General features: G+C 42.6%; 1 protein-coding gene and 1 pseudogene across 4 annotated transcripts in view; both read right to left on the reverse strand.

The window, feature by feature from the left end:
• The window catches only part of IP6K1 (inositol hexakisphosphate kinase 1), an 84,103-nt gene that overhangs the window by 8,474 nt on the left and 54,972 nt on the right, over positions 1–20,657 (reverse strand). For 2 of the 4 annotated variants that reach the window (XM_059939675.1, XM_059939676.1), the window contains exon 2: positions 13,777–14,127. The exons of 1 other annotated variant lie outside the window; for it this stretch is intronic. In XM_059939675.1, the coding sequence (XP_059795658.1) occupies positions 13,777–13,999 (223 nt within the window). In that variant the 5' untranslated portion in view covers positions 14,000–14,127. The remainder of the gene's footprint in view (positions 1–13,776; positions 14,128–20,657) is intronic. One more of the 4 variants, XM_059939677.1, reaches the window with a different exon arrangement.
• LOC132375017 (aminoacyl tRNA synthase complex-interacting multifunctional protein 2-like) lies at positions 8,855–9,999 on the reverse strand (annotated as a pseudogene).

Raw genomic sequence — 20,657 nt, forward strand, 5'->3', positions numbered from 1 at the left:
AGGCAGCCAGTCAACAAATGTCTACAGAGATTGGGTCCATTCAGTTCAGACTGCTGGCACTTGCTGTCCCTCAGCACACTGACATCACCTGCCCTGAATCAACTGGAGGAACAATGACTAGCAGACATCTTTCCAAAACATAGCTAACCACTAATCCCCCATTCTAAGTCCACTATTTACCTTTGATTTTGGATAAATCTATATTTTTTTCCCATTCTCTTGTCTAACCCTCTCACTTTCCTTTTTTCCTTTTTAATAAATTTATTTATTTATTTATTTTTGGCTGTGTTGGGTCTTCGTTGCTGCGCGCGGGCTTTCTCTAGTTGTGGCGAGCGGGGGCTACTCTTCATTGGGGTGCGTGGGGTTCTCATCACTGTGGCTTCTCTTGTTGCGAAGCACGGGCTCTAGGCGCGTGGGCTCACTAGTTGTGCATGTGGGCTCAGTAGTCGTGGCTCACGGGCTCTAGAGCACGGGCTCAGTAGTTGTGGCGCACAGGCTAAGTTGCTCCGCGGCATGTGGGATCTTCCCGGACCAGGGCTTGAACCCATGCCCCCTGCATTGGCAGGCGGATTCGTAACCACTGAGCCACCAGGGAAGCCCACCCTCTCACTTTCAACTATTGCCTTCTGTACCATTCAAAAGAACTGTATTTTCTAGGTGACATCCACAGTCGACATAATTTAACCCTATACTTATTTAACTGCTCTATGATGCTGTCATTTCCTATGTCCTCCTCTAGATGTGTTTTCCTTCTGCCTGACAATGTCACCTAGAGAGACATCAAGACTTCTCAAAGACAGTCTCCAAAATATGTCTTCTGCTGACACTGAACATCAGGCTATTCTAAGCTCAACAGGCAGAACTTCTGCCTCACCAAACCACCAGCATTCCTAAGTTGAAACACCTATTTTCCATGCTGTACTCATGCAAAACAGTTTGTTGCGTCCATTTTTATCAAACAGGTTTTCATAGTTTCTTCTGGATCATTACCAAACGAGTTGAAACACAATACCTAGAAATCAAGGAGTTTTTTGTTATTTGTTCTTAAAATGGTCTAGGCTGCCCTTCATCAAACTTCCATATCCAACCTTCTGTCAGCTACACTTCTTGTTTTACACTCTTGGTGTGCAAAATCAGCATTATGTGAGAATCAGTGAGAAGCATTTAGGAATATGTCAGTATGCCAGACCAAGAATATCCTTCTCTTTGGCCCATTTCCTTCTCCAGGAGGGCACTGCCCCAATCCCTGGTCTCTTTTAGGAAAAAAAATCCTTAAGACGTTAAGGTGAAATAGATTCTTTTTTCTTACCTTCTCATTACATTGTTTAAATGTACACCTCACTTTAGTGAGCTTCACAACTGTGTCCTGGCTTCCTTACACAGATGACTGCCTCTCCTACAGTTTTTTGCCTTTATAACTTCTTCTGTCTTTTCCAGAGCTTCAGTTCTGTTCAAGCTTGAATGCCCTCTGGTCTACAATATTCTTTGTTTCCTGGGCTCCCCCTTGTACTCTGATCTAGAGTGTCCTCCAGGCCTACCACATAGCTCCCATGCTGGGCCCCTCCTTGCTGCAGCTGACCAGAGTGAGAATTGTTCCTTCTACGTCCTCTCCTTTTCCCCTTTTTCTTGGTTTCCTCCTTATTTGAGTGGAATACATCTTCAAGTAACTTCCTAAGAAAGAGTATTCAGGAGGTCAATTTTCTGAGTCCTTTGCAGGACTTTATTCTACTCCAACACTTGACTGATAGTTCGGCTGAAGACAGAATTCTACGTTGTCTGAAAATAAAGACAGTTTTACTTCTTCCTTTCCAATCTGGATGTCTTTTATTATTTCATTTTCTTGCCTAACTGCACTGGCCAGAACCTCCAAGTTATATGTCAACTAGAAATGGAGGGCATGGACATTCTTGTCTCGTTCCTGATCTTAGGGGTTAAAGCAATTGTCTCATCACTGAGTAGGAAGCTAGCTGTAGGTTTTCATAGATGCCCTCCCTCTATCCGGTTTGAGGAACTTTCTTTCCATCCCCACTTTGCTAAGAGTTTTGTTACTCTTGTTGTTTTATCAAGAATGGATGTTGATGCAGATGGCCAACAGGTACATGAAAAGATGCTCAACATGGCTAATTATTAGAGAAATGCAAATCAAAACTACAACAAGGTACCACCTCACACCAGTCAGAATGGCCATCATTAAAAAATGTACAAATAACAAATGCTGGACAGGGTGTGGAGAAAAGGGAACCCTCCTACATTGTTTTTGGGAATGTAAATTGGTGCAGCCACTATGGAGAACAGTATGGAGGTTCTTCAAAAAACTAGAGTTGCCAGATGATTCAGCAATCCCACTCCTGGGCATACATCCGGACAAAACTGTAATTCAAAAAGATGCATGCACCCCTACGTTCACAGCAGCACTATTCACAATAGCCAAGACATGGAAACAACCTAAATGTCCATCAGCAGATGAATGGATAAAGATGTGGTACATATAGACAACGGACTATTACTCAGCCATAAAAAAGAATGAAATAATGCCATCTGCAGTAACACTGATGGACCTAGAGATTGTCATACTAAGTGACGTAAGTCAGAAAGACAAATACCATATGATATCACTTACATGTGGAATCTAAAATATGACAAGAACTTTTCTACAATACGAAACAGACTCACACACAGAGAGAACAGACTTGTGGGGGTGGGGGGGGGAGGGATGGGTTGGGAGTTTGGGATTAGCAGATGCAAACTATTATATACAGAATGATTAAATAACAAGGTCCTACTGTATAGCACAGGGAACTATATTCAATATCCTGTGATAAATCATAATGGAAAAGAATATGAAAAAGAATGTACATATATGTATAACTGAATCACTTTGCTATACAGCAGAAATTAACATAGCATTGTAAATAAACTATACTTCAGTAAAATAAATTTAAAAAAAGAATGTATGTTGGATACTGTCAAGTACTTTTTCTGCATCTACTGAGATAATCATATGATTTTTCTTTTTTTAGTTTATTAATATGGTCAATTACATTAACTTTTGAATGTTAAACCTACCCTGCATTACTCCTATGGTAAACCATACTTGGTCACGACATATTGTCCTTTTAATATATTCTTGGATTCAATTTGCTAAAATCTTGTTCAAATTTTTTAAATTTAGCTTCGTCTAGGACATTAATTTTCTTGTAATAGCCTTATAGAACGAGTAGAGATGTAGTCCTGCTTCAACTTTTTGGAAGAGTTTGTGTAGTATTTCTTAAATATTTGGTAGACTTCACCAGTGAAGTTGTGTGGGCCTGGAGTTTTCTTTGCTAGAATGCTTTAAAATCCAATTTCAATTTGTTTACTACATAGAGCTATTCAGATTATTCATTTCTTCTTGAGTGAGTTTTCATAGTTTGTGTCTTGCAAGAAATTGTCTATTTCATCTAAGTTGTAGAATTTACTTGCATAAAATTGTTCATAATATTTTTATTTTTTTAAATATCGGTAGAAACTGTAGTGATGACACATCTGTCTTTTTTTTTTTAAGATTTCTTTTTTGATGTGGACCATTTTTAAAGTCTTTATTGAATTTGTTACAATATTGCTTCTATATTTTGGTTTTTTGGCGGTGAAGCATGTGGGATCTTAGGTCCCCAACCAGGGATCGAACCCACATCCCCTGCATTGGAAGGTGAAGTCTTCACCACTGGACCACCAGGGAAGTCCCACATCTGTCATTTCTGATATTGGAAATTTATGTCTTTTCTTTTTCCTAATCAGTCTGGCTAGAGATTTATCCTAGCCTTTGGTCTTTAGTTTTCATTGATTTTCTTTATTTTTGCTCATTTTCCTACTGAATTGTCTTTTTTCCTATTGATTTTGAATTGCATACACACACACACATTCTAGAAACAAATCCTCAGTCAGTTTTATGTGATGTAAATAGCTCTTAATTTTCTTTAAAAGTGTATTTTGATAAAACTTTTTAATTTTATATATTCAAATGCATCCTTCTCTCCTTTAAAATTTCTTTTTGTCTTGCAGGGCCATCTAAAGCTGTAATAGAAACCTTTAATTCTCTGCAGGCACATACCATTGAGCACCTTGACACAGAGCATCATACCTGATCAAGGGAGAAATAGTTATGCTATGTGTAGAACAGGAAGAAGATCCTTCCAAGAGTGGGTAAGATCTGGTAATTAAATGAGCCATGCAACCTACCACTAGTTTAAAAAATATGTATTTTTTTGATCCTGATTTTTTTTTTTTTTTTACCTCATTACTCACACCTAGAAAGAATTCAGGTAGGAAAATGAAAATCAATGGTCCTTTACTTTATTTGATATAAGCCCTAATTTTCTTGGCATTTGTAAGATTGGCTTAAACACAGAGAATTACATTTGGGTAGAGGTTTTCGGGGGTTCTTTAATATATTTTTTTTACTTTTTAAAATTGTGGTAAAAACATATATAACATAAATTTGTCACTTTAACCATTTTTAAATGTAAAATTCAGTGGCATTACGTACATTCACAATGTTGTATAACCACTTTCGTTATCTATTTCCAGAACTTTTATATCACCTCAAACAAAATCTCTATACCCATTAAATAACTCCCCATTTCCCTCTCAACTGAACCCCTGGTACCCTCTAATCTATTTTCTGTCTCTACAAATTTGCCTACTGTAGATATTTCGTACAAGTGGAATCATGTAATGTCTGTCCTTTGGGGTCTGGCTTATTTCACTTAGCATAATGTTTTCAAGGTTCATCCACCTTGTAGCATGTGTCAGAACTTCATTTGTTTTTATGGCTGAATACTCTTCCAGCGTAAATATATGCCACATTTTGTTTATCCGTTCGTCTGTTCAACCCAATCAAACACTTGGGTTGTTGCCACCTTTTGGCTATTGTAAATAATGCTTCTGTGAGTATTACAAGTATCTGTTTGAGTCTCTATTTCCAATTCTTTTGAGTATATACGTAGGAGTGGAATTGCTGAATCATATGGTAATTCTGTGTTTAACTTTTTGAGGAACTGTCAAACTGTTTTTCCATAGTGGCTGTACCATTTGACATTCTTACCAGCAATGTTCCTATTTCTCCATATCTTTGCCACTCTTTCTTTCTTCCTTCCATTCTTCCTGTCTTCCTTCCTTCCTTTTCTTTCTTTTAATGTATTTTTATTTATTCAAATTAATTTTTATTGGAATATAGTTGCTTTACAATGTTGTGTTAGTTTTCTTTCTTTTTAATAGCCATCCACCGGTTGTGAGTAGTCTCTATTGTGGTTTAGATTTGCATTTCCCTAATGACTAATGATGTTGATTATCTTTTCATGTGCTTATTGGCCATTTGTGTATCTATTCTGGAGAAATGTTTATTCAACTCCTTTGACCATTTATGAATAGGGTTGTTTCTTAACTTTTTTTTTTTAACATCTTTATTGGAGTATAATTGCTTTTGTTTCTTAACTCTTAATTGGCAAAAAGAGGTAGACTAGTTCTTAGAGCTAGTTGTTGTTGTTGTTTTTCTTATAAATTTATTTATTTATTTATTTTTGGCTGTGTTGGGTCTTCGTTTCCGTGCGAGGGCTTTCTCCAGTTGCGGCAAGTGGGGGCCACTCTTCATCGCGGTGCACAGGCCTCTCACTGTCGCGGCCTCTCTTGTTGCGGAGCACAGGCTCCAGACGCGCAGGCTCAGTAGTTGTGGCTCACGGGCCTAGATGCTCCGCGGCATGTGGGATCTTCCCAGACCAGGGCTCGAACCCGTGTCCCCTGCATTGGCAGGCAGATTCTCAACCACTGCACCACCAGGGAAGCCCTGTTGTTTTTTACCTCAGGGCTTTTGTTTATGAGTGGAAGCTTGGAATGTTCTTTCCATTGTCCTTTGCCCACAGCTGCTCCTCATCCTTCAGTCCTTTAAGTCTCCCCAGACACTCCTTCCCTGATCATTCTATATCAAGTGCTCTGTTTTGGAAGCTTTATTATTTTCAATTACAGAACCTGACTTATTTTATTCAAAGTACTTATCACAATCTATAATTGTTTTGTCTATAATTTGTTTATTCTTTGTTTCTCACAGTAGCATGTAAGCTCCATAAAGGTATGGGCCTTTTTTGTCTTTTACACTAATGAGCACAGGGCCTGGCATCTAGTAGATGCTCAGTAAGTACTGGTAACTGAAAAATGAATGAGGCAAAGTTTTGAATAACTATACAGAAGCCTAGAACCTCATATTTAGTACTATTAAGAAGTAACACTTGGAATTTCCCTGGTAGCGCAGTGGTTAGCAGTCCAATGCAGGGGACATGGGTTTGATCCCTGGTCCGGGAAGATCCCACATGCCGCAGAGCAACTAAGCCTGTGCACCACAGCTGCTGAGCCTGAGCTCTAGAGTCCACAACTACACAACTACAGAGCCCATGTGCCACAACTACTGAAGCCCGCGTGCCTAGAGCTCATGCTCCGCAACAAGAGACGCCACCACAATGAGAAACCCGTGCACTGCAATGAAGAGTAGCCCCTGCTGGCCGCAACTAGAGAAGGCCCGCACGTAGCAACGAAGACCCAATGGAATGGAATGGAATGGCATGGCATGGAATAAAATATTGAAAAAAAAAAAGAAGTAACACTTGATAACTACCGCTAGTCATACTAAATAAATGAAAATCCCTCTTCAAACCTATTGCCAAAATATAGACATTTTTCCTTAGCTGAGTTTTAAAAATACCTGTACTTCTGGCAATAAAGAAATATATGTGTAATTGTGGGTTAGTATTAATACATGTATTTTCTAAACCTGTGTGTTGAAAGGGGCTAAAGGCAAAGATATTCCAGTGGCAATCAGAACATCTAGCACCAAGATCTTGTTTTTTCTAAATACCATTCCTAAAAGGAAGAAGAGCTTGTTGCAGAAGTATTTGGCTCCTGAATCTGGACAGGAAAAATACAAGATGAGCCTGGAACATCTTGCGGTAACTGAAAGTAAAGCAATAGTCAAAAATGATGGGGGGGCTTCCCTGCTGGCGCAGCAGTTAAGAACCTGCCTGCCGGGCTTCCCTGGTGGCGCAGTGGTTGAGAATCTGCCTGCCAATGCAGGGGACACGGGTTCGAGCCCTGGTCTGGGAAGATCCCACATGCCATGGAGCAACTGGGCCCGTGAGCCACAAGTACTGAGCCTGCGCGTCTGGAGCCTGTGCTCCGCAACAAGAGAGGCTGAGACAGTGAGAGGCCTGCGCACCGCGATGAAGAGTGGTCCCCACTTGCCGCAACTAGAGAAAGCCCTCGCACAGAAACGAAGACTCAACACAGTCATAAATAAATAAATAAATAAATAAAAGAACGTGAATTTCTAAAAAAAAAAGAACCTGCCTGCCAATGCAGGGGACACGGGTTTGAGCCCTGGTCCGGGAAGATCCCACATGCCGTGGAGCAACTAAGCCCATGCGCCTCAACTACTGAGCCTGCGCTCTAGAGCCCATGAGCCACAACTACTGAGCCCGTGTGCCACAACTACTGAAGCCTGTGTGCCTAGAGCCCGTGCTCTGCAACAAGAGAAGTCACCGCAATGAGACGCCCATGTACCGCCACAGAGAGTAGCCCCCGCTCACTGCAACTAGAGAAAGCCCGCACACAGCAACGAAGACCCAACACAGCCAAAAATAAATTAAAAAAAAAAAAAAAAGTTAAATCACCAGTAACAAGGTATGTACCTTGTGATATGATGAACTGAAGAGGACACAGGATCATTTCTATCGCCCCAAAATATTAGGTTGGCCAGAAAGTTCGTTCGGGTTTTTCTGTGACATCTGACAAAAACCCGTATGAACTTTCTGGCCAACCCAATATACAACCTCAATCTAATCCTGAGGAAAGATAAGACAAATCCAAATTTAGGGACAGTCTATAAAATAACTACTAGTACTCTTCAAAAGTGTCAAGGTCAGGACTTCCCTGGTGGTCCAGTGGTTAAGTATCTGCCTTCCAATGCAGGGGACGCGGGTTTGATCCCTGGTTGGGGAACTAAGATCCCACATGCCGCAGGGCAACTAAGTACACATGCCACAACTACTGAGCCCAACTCTCTACAACTAGAGAGCCCACATGCCGTGACTATAGAGCCCACGTGCTCTGGAGCCCGCGCGCCACAACTAGAGAGAAGCCCGCCTGCCGCAACAAAGATCTCGCATGCTGCAACTAAGACCCAATGCAGCCAAACATAAATAAATAAATAAATAAATATTTTTTAAAAAGGCGGGGGGGCTTCCCTGGTGGCGCAGTGGTTAAGAATCCGCCTGCCAATGCAGGGGACACGGGTTCAAGTCCTGATCTGGGAAGATCGCACATGCCGCAGAGCAACTAAGCCCGTGCACTACAACTACTGAGCCTGTACTCTAGAGCCCACGAACCACAACTACTGAGTCCGCGTGCCACACTACTGAAGCCTGTGCACCTAGAGCCCATGCTCCACAACAAGAAAAGCCACCGCAATGAGAAGCCCGCGCACTGCAACGAAGAGTAGCCCCCACTCGCCGCAACTAGAGAAAGCCCGCGCGCAGCAACGAAGACCCAATGCAGCCAAAAATAAATAAATAAATTTATAAGTGGAAAAACAGCCAAAATTTGAATAAAATGTACGGATTAGTTAATAGTATTATACCAATGTTCCTTTCCTGGCTTTGGTAATTATAAATTATACTATGGTTATGTATTTTTTAATGATGCTTTTGTTTATTGATACTAGACAACCAGCCTAAGTAAAGACTCTGATTTTAGTATAAGTCCCTTTACTAACAATCGGCATGAAACAGCATCATACTTAAAATCTAAACCCTTTAAAATCAGGTACTGAAATTCACTTAAGGAACTTAAGGGCAGTGTTAAAAAGGCCCAGGTTTTCACAGGCCCTCATCCACTTCTGCACGTTGGCTGGCACCATCACACTGCAGCCTCCTGTCTGCTGGAGAACAGACCACAGCACAATTTCTGCCACAGTGAGTTCATTCCCAAGAAGCCAGGAGCTCTTCCCAAAAGCTGAATTCATGGAGCAGAACACAGTGGCTTCCCTCTTCTGGCTGAAAAATAGTTCTATCTACCCAGCTATCTATAAGGGTTAAACTTACAGCATTATGCTTCTGGCCAAACAGAAAACAAAAAATGTGCATGTTCCCTTCTCCTTCAATGGGATACATCATTTGGATACTGAACTTCATCTGAGTCTTTAGCACATTCTTCCAAATTAAGAGTAAAACCCAGCACTTATGAAGGTTTTCTGGCGTGCTCTTGACTGCTGAATGTGTGTGAACAGTAGAGAGGACTCTAGTGGTCACAGAGCAGCCAGTGCAATACAAGCAGGGAGAGGAGAAGGGAGGGGAAGGGAGGGGAAGGGAGGGGAAGGGAGGGGAAGGGAGGGGAAGGGAGGGGAAGGGAGGGGAAGGGAGGGGAAGGGAGGGAAAGGGAGGGAAAGGGAGGGGAGGCTGGGTTTGTGTTGATCAAGATGTCTTTCAGGGCTTCCCTGGTGGCGCAGTGGTTCAGAGTCTGTCTGCCAATGCAGGGGACACGGGTTCGAGTCCTGGTCTGGGAAGATCCCACATGCCGCGGAGCGGCTAGGCCCGTGAGCCACAGCTACTGAGCCTGCGCGTCTGGAGCCTGTGCTCCGCAACAAGAGAGGCCGCAATAGTGAGAGGCCCGCGCACCGCGATGAAGAGTGGTCCCCACTTGCCGCAACTAGAGAAAGCCCTCGCGCAGAAACGAAGACCCAACATAGTAATCAATCAATAAATAAATCTTTAAAAAAAAAAAAAAAAAAAAGATGTCTTTCAGTGCCCTGTAGTCTCTTCCAAACACTGAATTTAAGCCCAATGCACTGGTAGCTAAAGCAGTGGGTTCGTCAGCTTGGATTATGTTGGTAATATCCAAATCCACATCTGGCATCTGAATCATCTTGGAGAGACCATCGACTGCAGCTTTCAATTCATACAGATACTTTAGAATGTCATCTTGGTGGAAAAAATAAAGTACCGTGGCGGAACTCAATAGGTTGAAGGCTCTTCCTGCACCTAGCACGGGGCTGATGGTCCTGCCATGCACACTGGGGAGCCAGTACGTGCATCTACACAGAGAGTGAGCCGCACAATTACAGGGCTTTACTTGGTACATCGGCATCATGGGACCATTAGAGGAACTCTTATTATTTTTGCAACTTTTCTGTAATTTTAAATTTATTTCAAAATAAAAAGTAAATGACTTCCCGGCGGTCTTGTGGTTAAGACTTTGTGCTTCCACTGCAGGTGGCACGGGTTTGATCCCTGGTCAGGGAACCAAGATCCCACATGCCACGTGGTGCAGCCAAAAACAAAAAAGGTAAAAACCCTATGGTATCAGTCTTTGAAATACATGAATTGGACCCATCATATCTTCCATTTTCTCTGAATAAACTGGACTTCACTTGACTTAAAAAGAAGGGATCAATTTTAATTTAATTGTATTTTTGAGAAAGTGTATTTATTCTTCCCTAGTGAAAACGCAGCCTGAGGAAAAAAAAAATCAGGTAGATACTAAGGATTTGCTATGGCTTTTAAAGACTTCTGTTCCCCAGTCTGAGAGCAGGTTGGGGGAAAAACTGAACCAATCTATGACTGACAATCCTTCCCTGGGTGGCACCTTGAAATTCTAACTTGTCCCAATTCTGGTGGTTGTGATTTAGAAAACATTTCTTTGGAGCCAGGGGCTCAACTCCATTTTAAGGGTTTTTTTTTTCCCTGAGCATCAGAAGGACTCCATGAGCTAACAGGGCTTGCAGTTCTCTTTCTGGTTTTGGCATATTTATAGCAGAAGATTTGGCCATGGATGTGTTGAGTGTGGATGAGTAGGTGGCTAAAGCCACATTTATAAAGCATTTATAACTGTTGTTTCTTAGCCACTTAGGGACAGCAGTGTGTTTGATTCTGGCTTCTCTCTCGTTTTGCAGCCTTAGAATATTTATTCCTCCAAATTCAGTATTATTCTGATTCTGTTTTGAAAATAATAACAAACCATACAATTCAAAACTGCACAAAGGACTTGAATAGACATTTCTCCAGAGAAGATACACAAATGGCCAATGGCACATCAACATCAACACAAATGGCCAATGGCACATCAACATCATTCATTAATCATTAAGAAAATGCATATCAAAACAAAACAATGAGACACCACTTCACACCTACTAGGGTGGCTATAATTTTTTTTTTTTAATGGAAAATAAGGGTTTGTAAGGATGTGGAGAAATAGGAACACTGTTGGTAAGAATGTCAAATGGTACAGCCACTATGGAAAACAGTTTGACAGTTCCTCAAAAAAGTTAAACACAGAATTACCATATGATTCAGCAATTCCACTCCTATATACTCAAAAGAATTGGAAATAGAGACTCAGATAAATACTCACAGAAGCATTATTCACATTAGCCAAAAGATGGAAACAACCCAAGTGTCCATCAACAGATGAACGGATAAACAAAATGTGGCATATATTGAGACTGGAATAGTATTCAGCCATAAAAACAAATGAAGTTCTGACACATGCTACAAGGTGGATGAACCTTGAAAACATTATGCTAAGTGAAATAAGCCAGACCCAAAAGGAGAAACGTTACATGATTCCACTTGTATGAAATCTCTACAACAGGCAAATCTGTAGAGACAGAAAGTAGATTAGGGGGTACCAGGGGTTCAGGTGAGAGGGAAATGGGGAGTTATTTAATGGGTATAGAGATTTTGTTTGAGATGATGTAAAAGTTCTGGAAATAGATAATGGTAATGGTATACAGCACTGTGAATGTATTTAATGCCACTAAATTATGTAACGGTAAATTTTGCTGTACAGCAGAAATGAACAAACATCGTAAATCAATTATACTTCAATTAAAAAAAAAGACAAGGTGCAACCACTTTAAAAAAAAATGGTTAAATTTTATGTTATGTGGACTTCCCTGGTGGCGCAGTGGTTAAGAATCCACCTGCCAATGCAGGGGACACGGGTTTGAGCCCTGGTCCGGGATGATTCCACATGCTGCGGAGCAACTAAGCCCGTGCTCCGCAGCAAGAGAAGCCACCGCAATGAGAAGCCTGCGCAAGGCAACAAAGAGTAGCCCCCGCTCACCGCAACTAGAGAAAACCCGCACACAGCAATGAAGACCCAACGCAGCCAGTGGCTGAGAATCTGCCTGCCAATGCAGGGGACACGGGTTTGAGCCCTGGTCTGGGAAGATCCCACATGCTGCGGAGCAACTGGGCCCGTGAGCCACAACTACTGAGCCTGCGCGTCTGGAGCCTGTGCTCCGCAACAGGAGAGGCCGCAATAGTGAGAGGCCCGCGCACCGCGATGAAGAGTGGCCCCCGCTTGCCGCAACTAGAGAAAGCTCTCACACAGAAACGAAGACCCAACACAGCCAAAAGTAAATAAATAAATAAATAAATTTATTTAAAATAAATAAATAAATATTTTAAAATGTTTATGTTATGTATATTTCACCACAATTAAAGATTTAAGGAAACAAAAGTCAATACCAATATGGATTGGTTTTTCTAAATCGAGGATCCCCCAAGTAAAGGATGGTACAAACATGACTGAATTCATACTGCTTTGGAAAAGTTGAAAAACAGAACACAGGGGCTTCCCTGGTGGCACAATGGTTAAGAATCCGCTTGGCCAATGCGGAGGACACAGGTTCGAGCCCTGGTCCCGGAAGATCCCACATGCCACGGAGCAACTAAGCCTGTGCGCCACAACTACTGAGCCTGCGCTCTATAGCCCGTGAGCCACAACTACTGAAGCCCGCATGCCACAACTACTGAAGCCCATGCACCTAGAGCCCGTGCTCCGCAACAAGAAAAGCCACTGCAATGAGAAGCCCACGCACCGCAACGAAGAGTAGCCCCTGCTCGCCGCAACTAGAGAAAGCCCGCGCACAGCAACAAAGACCCAATGCAACCAAAAGTAAATAAATAAACTAAAAAAAAAAACAAAACCAAAAAACAGAACACAGGGAATTCCCTGGCAGTCCTGTGGTTAGAACTAGGTGCTTTTACTTCAGTGGCCCGGGTTCAATTCCTGGTCAGGGAACTAAGATCCCGCAAGCCATGTGGCACAGCCAAAACAAAACAAAAAACAGAACTAAAAACATAACTTACACATGAGAGGCAATCATAAAAATATATAATCATAGTGACAAAAATCAGATTTGAAAATCAAGTACCTTAAATTCTGGTATATATCCACGGGGTTCTAGTCTATAAAGTTAATTTACGTTTTAAAACAGATTATTTTTCCTTTAAAAGTTAGGACCCTCCAGGCCCCAGTCCTTCTGTAGATTTCTTACCATCAATTCATCCCCCAGCACATACATACACAAGCTCCACTGAACCTCCTCGCCAGCTGTCTCATTGCCTTAGCCTGGAAAGCATCCAATTCTTCCTCCTCTGGGACCAGATAAGTGCTGCCCCTTCTCTCCTAGACCATTCCAGCAAACAGGAAAACCTCCTTGACAACAGCATGCTCTTCACCAATGGGACTTAATGCTGTGAATTCTTCTCAGGTTTACCTATCAATGAATTCAATTTTCAAGATCTAAAGACCTTGCTGATGCTTTCAGCTTCAAATTTTGCTTAACAAAGTGACTCTGCTGCTTTGAGACAACAGAGACCTACAATCACACCACATGGCCATCAGAACAAGGAAAACTGAGCTGAGGGCCTATAGCTGCTGCTGTCTCCAAACTGGCCAGTGACTGACCTTTGTACTCAGGGGTGAACTCCTTCATTTCGGGAGGGAGGGACTCGTAGAAGCGCTGCTCCCGGGAGATGAGGGGCTTGCACACAGTGTGGTCGTCGTAGCGCATCATGCTGCTGTGTCCGCCCACCTGGTGGATGAAGGGCTCCAGGAGGACTCCCCGGTCTCCGGCCCGACTTGCGTTCTTGCCATACTGCCCCACTTCCATGGTTTGACAAACACACATTGCGTTGGGGGCCAGTTGCACACTGAGAGCAGAGGATGCAGCACATGAGCCACGAAAGGAGAGCTAGGTAGAAGGTCCTGGCGAGCTGAAAACCAACGGTCAGAGTCTGTTCAGCTTATTCTTCTCTCCTAACAGAGGGAAGAGAGGAAAAGAGGGAATCAAAACACCAGGCAAGTTACAGTTTCCCTGGAGTTCACAGAATATCCACTCCTGAGGAACAACAGGGATTCTGTCTTGTTCCCTGCTATGTGTTCCCCAGTATGTACAACACTGCCTGATGCATGAGAGGTAGCTGAGTCAATTTCTGTTGAATGATGTAATTTTGGTCTCCTCCATCCGTCTTTTTATGCACAGAAGCCCATATTCTCTTCCTTTCCTAGTTCTCAGATCCCTTCTAAGTTCTCTAAAGGATTTGATTTTAGAGCTACAGTATGTTGTAGCCATCAGGAAGGCAACTATCCCTGTTTACTTCACATTCAGTTAAGAGCTCAAGAAAAAAACAGAAAGCAACACCACTTCATTCTGTTCGGATTTCTCACAATACTCAGTACTGGTAAGGGTCTCTCCCTGACTCAAAGGAAGGGTTTTTGCCTGAGAAATCAGGTCATTCTAGATTCCCAACTTTTCTGCTGAAGGTGCCAAGGACCAGACAGGAAAAGCCATTCCTTCCTGAGTTGTAGAAGCATAAAAAGGTTTTGTTTTGGGACTTCCCTGGTGGTCCAGTAGGTAAGACTCCATGCTCCCAATGTAGGGGGCCTGGGTTTGATCCCTGGTGGGGAAACTAGATCCCACATGCATGCCACAACTAAGAGTTCACATGCCGGAACTAAGAAGACCACGTGCCGCAACTAAGATGTCTGCATGCCGCAACTAAGAGCCCTCATGCCACAACTAAAAGATCCTGCATGCCGCAACGAAAAAACATGCCGCAACGAAGATCCCACGTGCCACAACTAAGACCTGGTGCAGCCAAAATAAATAAATAAATATTTTTAAAAAATGTTTTGTTTTCCTGAAGGAATTCAGGCTTCATATTTCTTCTACTTTAAATCTATGGCCATCAATTTATGACCATGTCTAGCACCACAGAGCTTCCCTTTCTGTTTGACTCTAGGGACAAAGAAAAGCTCTTTGTACTTAAATAACCTCCTTTTAATGTCAGTCTTCTCTCAAGAAAGTTAATATAGTGGGCAACTTAATACTGAATATATTTTAAAAATTAGGAATGTAGTAGGTGGGGGGGTGGGGGAGGGAAGGATTGGGAGTTTGGGATTAGCAGAGGCAAACTATTATATATAGAACAGATAAACAAGGTCTTACTGTATAGCACAGGGCACTATATTCAATATCCTGTGATAAACCATAATGGAAAAGAATATGAAAAAGAACATATATATATATATATATATATATATATATATATATATATATATGTGTGTGTGTGTGTGTAACTGAGTCACTTGGCTGTACAGAAAAAATTAACACAACATTGTAAATAAACTATACTTCTATAAAGTTAAAAAAAAAAATTAAAAAGGAATGTAGTAGGCAAGACAACTTCTGAAAGATCAAGACTAAAAAAGAAAAAGAAAATGGGCTTCCCTGGTGGCGCAGTGGTTGAGAATCTGCCCGCCAATGCGGGGGACACGGGTTCGAGCCCTGGTCTGGGAAGATCCCACATGCCGCGGAGCAACTAGGCCCGCAAGCCACAATTACTGAGCCTGCGCGTCCGGAGCCTGTGCTCCGTAACAAGAGAGGCCGCGGTGGTGAGAGGCCCGCGCACCGCGATGAAGAGTGGCACCCGGTCTCCGCAACTGGAGAAGGCCCTCGCACAGAAACTAAGACCCAACACAGCCATAAATAAATAAATAAATAATTAAAAAAAAAAAAAAAGAAAAAGAAAATATAGAGCAGAAATATGGTTTTATCTTCAAGAGATAATAAACTATTTTTTTTTTCTGAACCTCATAATTATGGGCAAAATGAGCTATACAAGAACACTGTTGCAAAACTGCAAAATTTTCTTAATCCAAAGCTGCCCAGGAAACTATGTTCTATTTCACCGCTATCAACAAAAATAAACTATTCTCCATTCCCACTCCCACAAACAGATCAGCACCACTTTAAAGCTATTCATTTTTTAGTCCTCCTTCAGGATAAGGCAACTCCCTGTCTCAGGGAGTTTTTTGAGACTCCATTCTCTTGAAATAAGAGTTTGATGTACACCTCTGCGACTCCTATGGCACCCTGTGCCAACTCTAAGGCAGCAATAAATCACTGTAATGTCATCTATTTTGTCATCTGTCACCACCACCAAACCATTCTCTCTTAACTCCATCTAGGATCCAAGGCAGTTCCTGGCACACAGTAGTGCTCAAAGTAAGGTTTGTTAGAATGAATTAAAATAATTCCAGAAAGAGGACCACAGTGAGTAAAAGCACAACAATATGAAAATAAAATATGAAAGCACAGTGGCAGTGCTTAGGGCAGAAAGCAATTGTGGAAGGCTTATCTCAGGGTTCCTGGAGGTGCCCACTGTGGCAGTGGACTCTAGTTAGCAATGTCAGTCGGCTCCTGCCCTGGCTCCTCTTCACCCTGGGATTGCCTCTGACCACAGATGGGATACCAAGAAGGTGCCAGACTTTCTAGCCTGGGTCAGTGGGTATCTGGTTTAGGAGAGGGGTCAACAGTGCCAAGTGCCCCAGAAGAGTTGGACATTAGGGCCATTCCTTGGACTCTGAGAGATCCGTGGCATCCTCTGCAGCCCCCACAGGACTGAAAGGAAGAAGTTCAATCTCCAGTCAGATGTAGACTTTTGATATTTTGTTTCCCCTTGATGTCTACATAAAGTCATGGTACTGTTTTTGTGTTTGAAATATTTTCTTACAAGTAAACATGTAAAATATACCACATTTCTATAGCTCTGATTTGGCCTTTCTTTTTAAATAAACTGGGAACCTGAAAAAGTGGAAGTGCCCAGAACTCTCTCAACTTCTGTGAAGCCCTGGCCTACAAGGTGTGGAGCCTTGTATGTCACTTGAAGTAAGAAACTTCAAGTTTCCTCATGAAGACATGCCCACTGCCAACCCTGGGGGATATGCCGACGTAGGTGAAGGGCTTGGGCTTGACTCACCTACTGCCCAGCCTTGAAAGTTCTGGAAATAGCAAAAGCTCTGACTCTTTTTGATAAACAACCAGAGGTCATTCCTGAACTCTGGTGTCCACCAAGGCCCGCTGTAAAAACCGTGGACTGAGAGGGCTATGGATGATGGTGTCTGTCTCCACTATTCCTTTCCTAATAGAGTCCCAATCTTGTTCAGGCAGTCAAACCTCAAGGGAATGTGAAATTCCATTCTAGTTCAGGGAGAATCTTGAACAGTACCTCAGTTCTTACGAGCTTATTTAGGAAAAAGCATGTGACTCTCTTCTTCCCAATGAGATGAGGAGAAGTTGGCCAGGGATTCTCTGGGAAAAGATACCTTGCTCTTAACATGAGAGAGGGGTAGCTCCTCTTCCTCAGGATATTATTCTGTCTGCACGTGATATATGAGACTACTGCAGCCACCTTGTGACTCTAAAAGATACTTGCCTAAGACAAGGCCAACATGCTGAGCATACAGAACAGGAAGAAAACATCAGGGCCCATGATGCTGTCACTAAAGTACTGGATATCCTGTTATGTAACAAAAATAAATTTCCCTTTATGCTTTAAGCCAGTCGCATTAGGATGTTCTGTCACTTGCAGTCAAAACCATCATAAATGAAAGGCCAGAAATAGTTGCATCAAAATCCCCAGATCTCCAGTTAATATACTTTGCACATAAAGAGGTCACTAACTGTTTTCTGATGACAACAAGGAAACTTCCAACAAATGAAGAACAAGCTCTTTCACTAATGACAAAGGGCATATTCTCCATAAGCCCCAAAATGAAAAATGCTGCTCTATAAAGTGTCTCTGAAGGCAGAGAATGTGAATTATCTCTGGTCCATAGCGCTGGTACCAAGATACTAAAAAAGAACCTGACCAACAGAAAATTCATTCTCTCATACGTAGAAATGAACCTGTCCAAATATCCAAATAATTAGTTTAGAACTGATTCTACTATGCTTCAGGAGGCAGACCATAAAAGAAATTTATACTCTTGCCACTTCAGGACCTTACTGCTCATTATTTTTTTTTTTTTACAAACGGATCTAAATACCATGTAGTCAATAAATCATATTTCCCAGAGTGTAATTAATTCTCAAATATTTTGCAGACTGTCCTCTGCAAATACACTGACCTGATTTCAAGTAGTTTATGCCATTCAAGATGTCAATAGCTTCTGCAGTCTTTTCTAGACTTAAGAAACTACTAGCATAAAGAAAAACTTGTGGGGACTTCCTTGGTGGTCCAGTGGTAAAGAATACGCCTTCCAGGGCTTCCCTGGTGGCGCAGTGGTTGAGAGTCTGCCTGCCGATGCAGGGGACACGGGTTTGAGCCCTGGTCTGGGAAGATCCCACATGCTGCGGAGCGACTGGGCCCGTGAGCCACAACTACTGAGCCTGCGCGCCCGGAGCCTGTGCTCCGCAACAAGAGAGGCCACGACAGTGAGAGGCCCGCACACCGCGATGAAGAGTGGCCCCCGCTTGCCGCAACTGGAGAAAGCCCCCGCACAGAAACGAAGACCCAACACAGCCAAAAATAAATAAATAAATAAATAAATAAAAAAAAAAAAAAAAAAAAAGAATACGCCTTCCAACGCAGGGGACATGGGTTCAACCCCTGGTTGGGGAACTAAGGTCCCACATGCCACGGGGGAACTAAGCCCACGCACCACAACTACTGAGTTCGCATGCCTCAACCAGAGAGACTGCATGCCGCAAACTACAGAGCCCAGGCGCTCTGAAACCCACGCGCCACCAACTAGAGAGAGAAAACCCACACACCACAACTAGAGAGAAGCCGATGCACCACAACTGGAGAGAAGCCCGCGTGCTGCAACGAAAAGATCCCACATGCTGCAATAAGACCTGATGCAGCCATAAAAATAAAGGGACTTCCTTGGTGGGGCAGTGGTTAAGAATCCGCCTGCCAATGCAGAGGACACGGGTTCAAGCCGTGCTCCAGGAAGATCCCACATGCCGCGGAGCCACTAAGCCTGTGCGCCACAACTCTGAGCCTGCGCTCTAGAGCCCACGAGCCACAACTACTGAGCCCACGCACCTAGAGCCTGTGCTCCACTACAAGAGAAGCCACTGCAATGAAAAGCCCGCGCACCACAACAGAGTAGCCCCCGCTCGCCGCAACTAGAGAAAGTCCACACGCAGCAACGAAGACCCAACGCAGCCAAAAATAAATAAAATTTTAAAAAATTTTTTGAAATAAGGAAAATATATAAAAATAAAAATATAAATATATAAAAAAAGAAAAACTTGTGAATTCTTTAAAAGCTACTAAGTATCAAAAATATCACATAACTGCAGTCATGAGGGACTCTGGTTTCACTGCCATGGGTTAAACTAAAAACAAACCAAAAACAACTCCCTACCAGAATATGTTTTTGGTTTGGTTTGGTTTTGTAAACAAAACTCCAAAGGCTTTCCCCTGGGGAAAACTTTATAAATGGTACTCTTTTGCCTTATGTGGCATCTTAGACCTGCGTCACTACAGAAATCATGGCCAAGTTTCACTTTTCTGTGTAGCTGTGTTCCCATGTAAACGTGTTTCCAAGTTACCTGTCTTGTCTACTTCCCAGGTAACATAAAGATTTTTCTCTGGAAAGGTGGAATCCCTACAGATACAGACCTCTATGCTGGCAAGCACTGGTTTCCTGGGTGTCAAGGAAAGGAACGAAGAATAGTGCTTGAAAATTACAAATTAGCCACTTTTTCCCCCCTAGTTTTTGGCCACGCTGCGTGGCATGCAGGATCTTAGTTTCCCAACCAGGGATCGAACCCGTGCCCCATGCAGAGGAAGCGTGGTGTCTTAACCACTGGAAGTCCCAGGGAAGTCCCACAAAATAGCCACTTTAATTCCACTACTCAGACCAGGGAAGTCCCACAAAATAGCCACTTTAATTCCACTACTCAGACAGACCCAGGAACCATACAGTGTGGAGGAACTTGTGAGCCGCCATCCCAGTTTCTAAGACCAGCAGAAAGCTGGCATTTATTAAAAGCATCTCCAGGACGCAAAAAGGCTCCCACTTTCCCCAGTCATCCTGATGGCCCTTTGCTGTGACTGACAAACATGCAGAAGTGAAAAGCAATTGCAATTAGTATTTAATTCCTACAGCCTAATTCTTTGACATGAAAGTCTGAAGTGGCATTTGCCCAGATTCAGAGTTGAAGGGAAATGTACTATTCTTCTTCCTCTCTACACCTTTTTGTCCTTGGCAGAAATAGGGCATTTCTCATTTTGGGGGCATTTGGGAGTACTGAAAGGAAGTAATTACAAGGAGTTACATTCTTAGGGTTTTGAGAAGAATCCCTAGGAAACTGTCTTAATCCGTCTGGGCTGCTGTAATAGAATACCATAGACTAGGTGGCCTATAAACAACAGAAATTTGTTTCTCACTGTTCCAAAGGCTGGGAAGTTCAACACCAAGGCAATGGCAGGTTTGATGTTCGATGAGTAACTGTGTCCTCATGTGGTAGAAGGGATGAAAGGGCTCTC

The sequence above is a fragment of the Balaenoptera ricei genome, chromosome 11 (assembly GCF_028023285.1).
Source record: "Balaenoptera ricei isolate mBalRic1 chromosome 11, mBalRic1.hap2, whole genome shotgun sequence".
Lineage (NCBI taxonomy): Eukaryota > Metazoa > Chordata > Mammalia > Artiodactyla > Balaenopteridae > Balaenoptera > Balaenoptera ricei.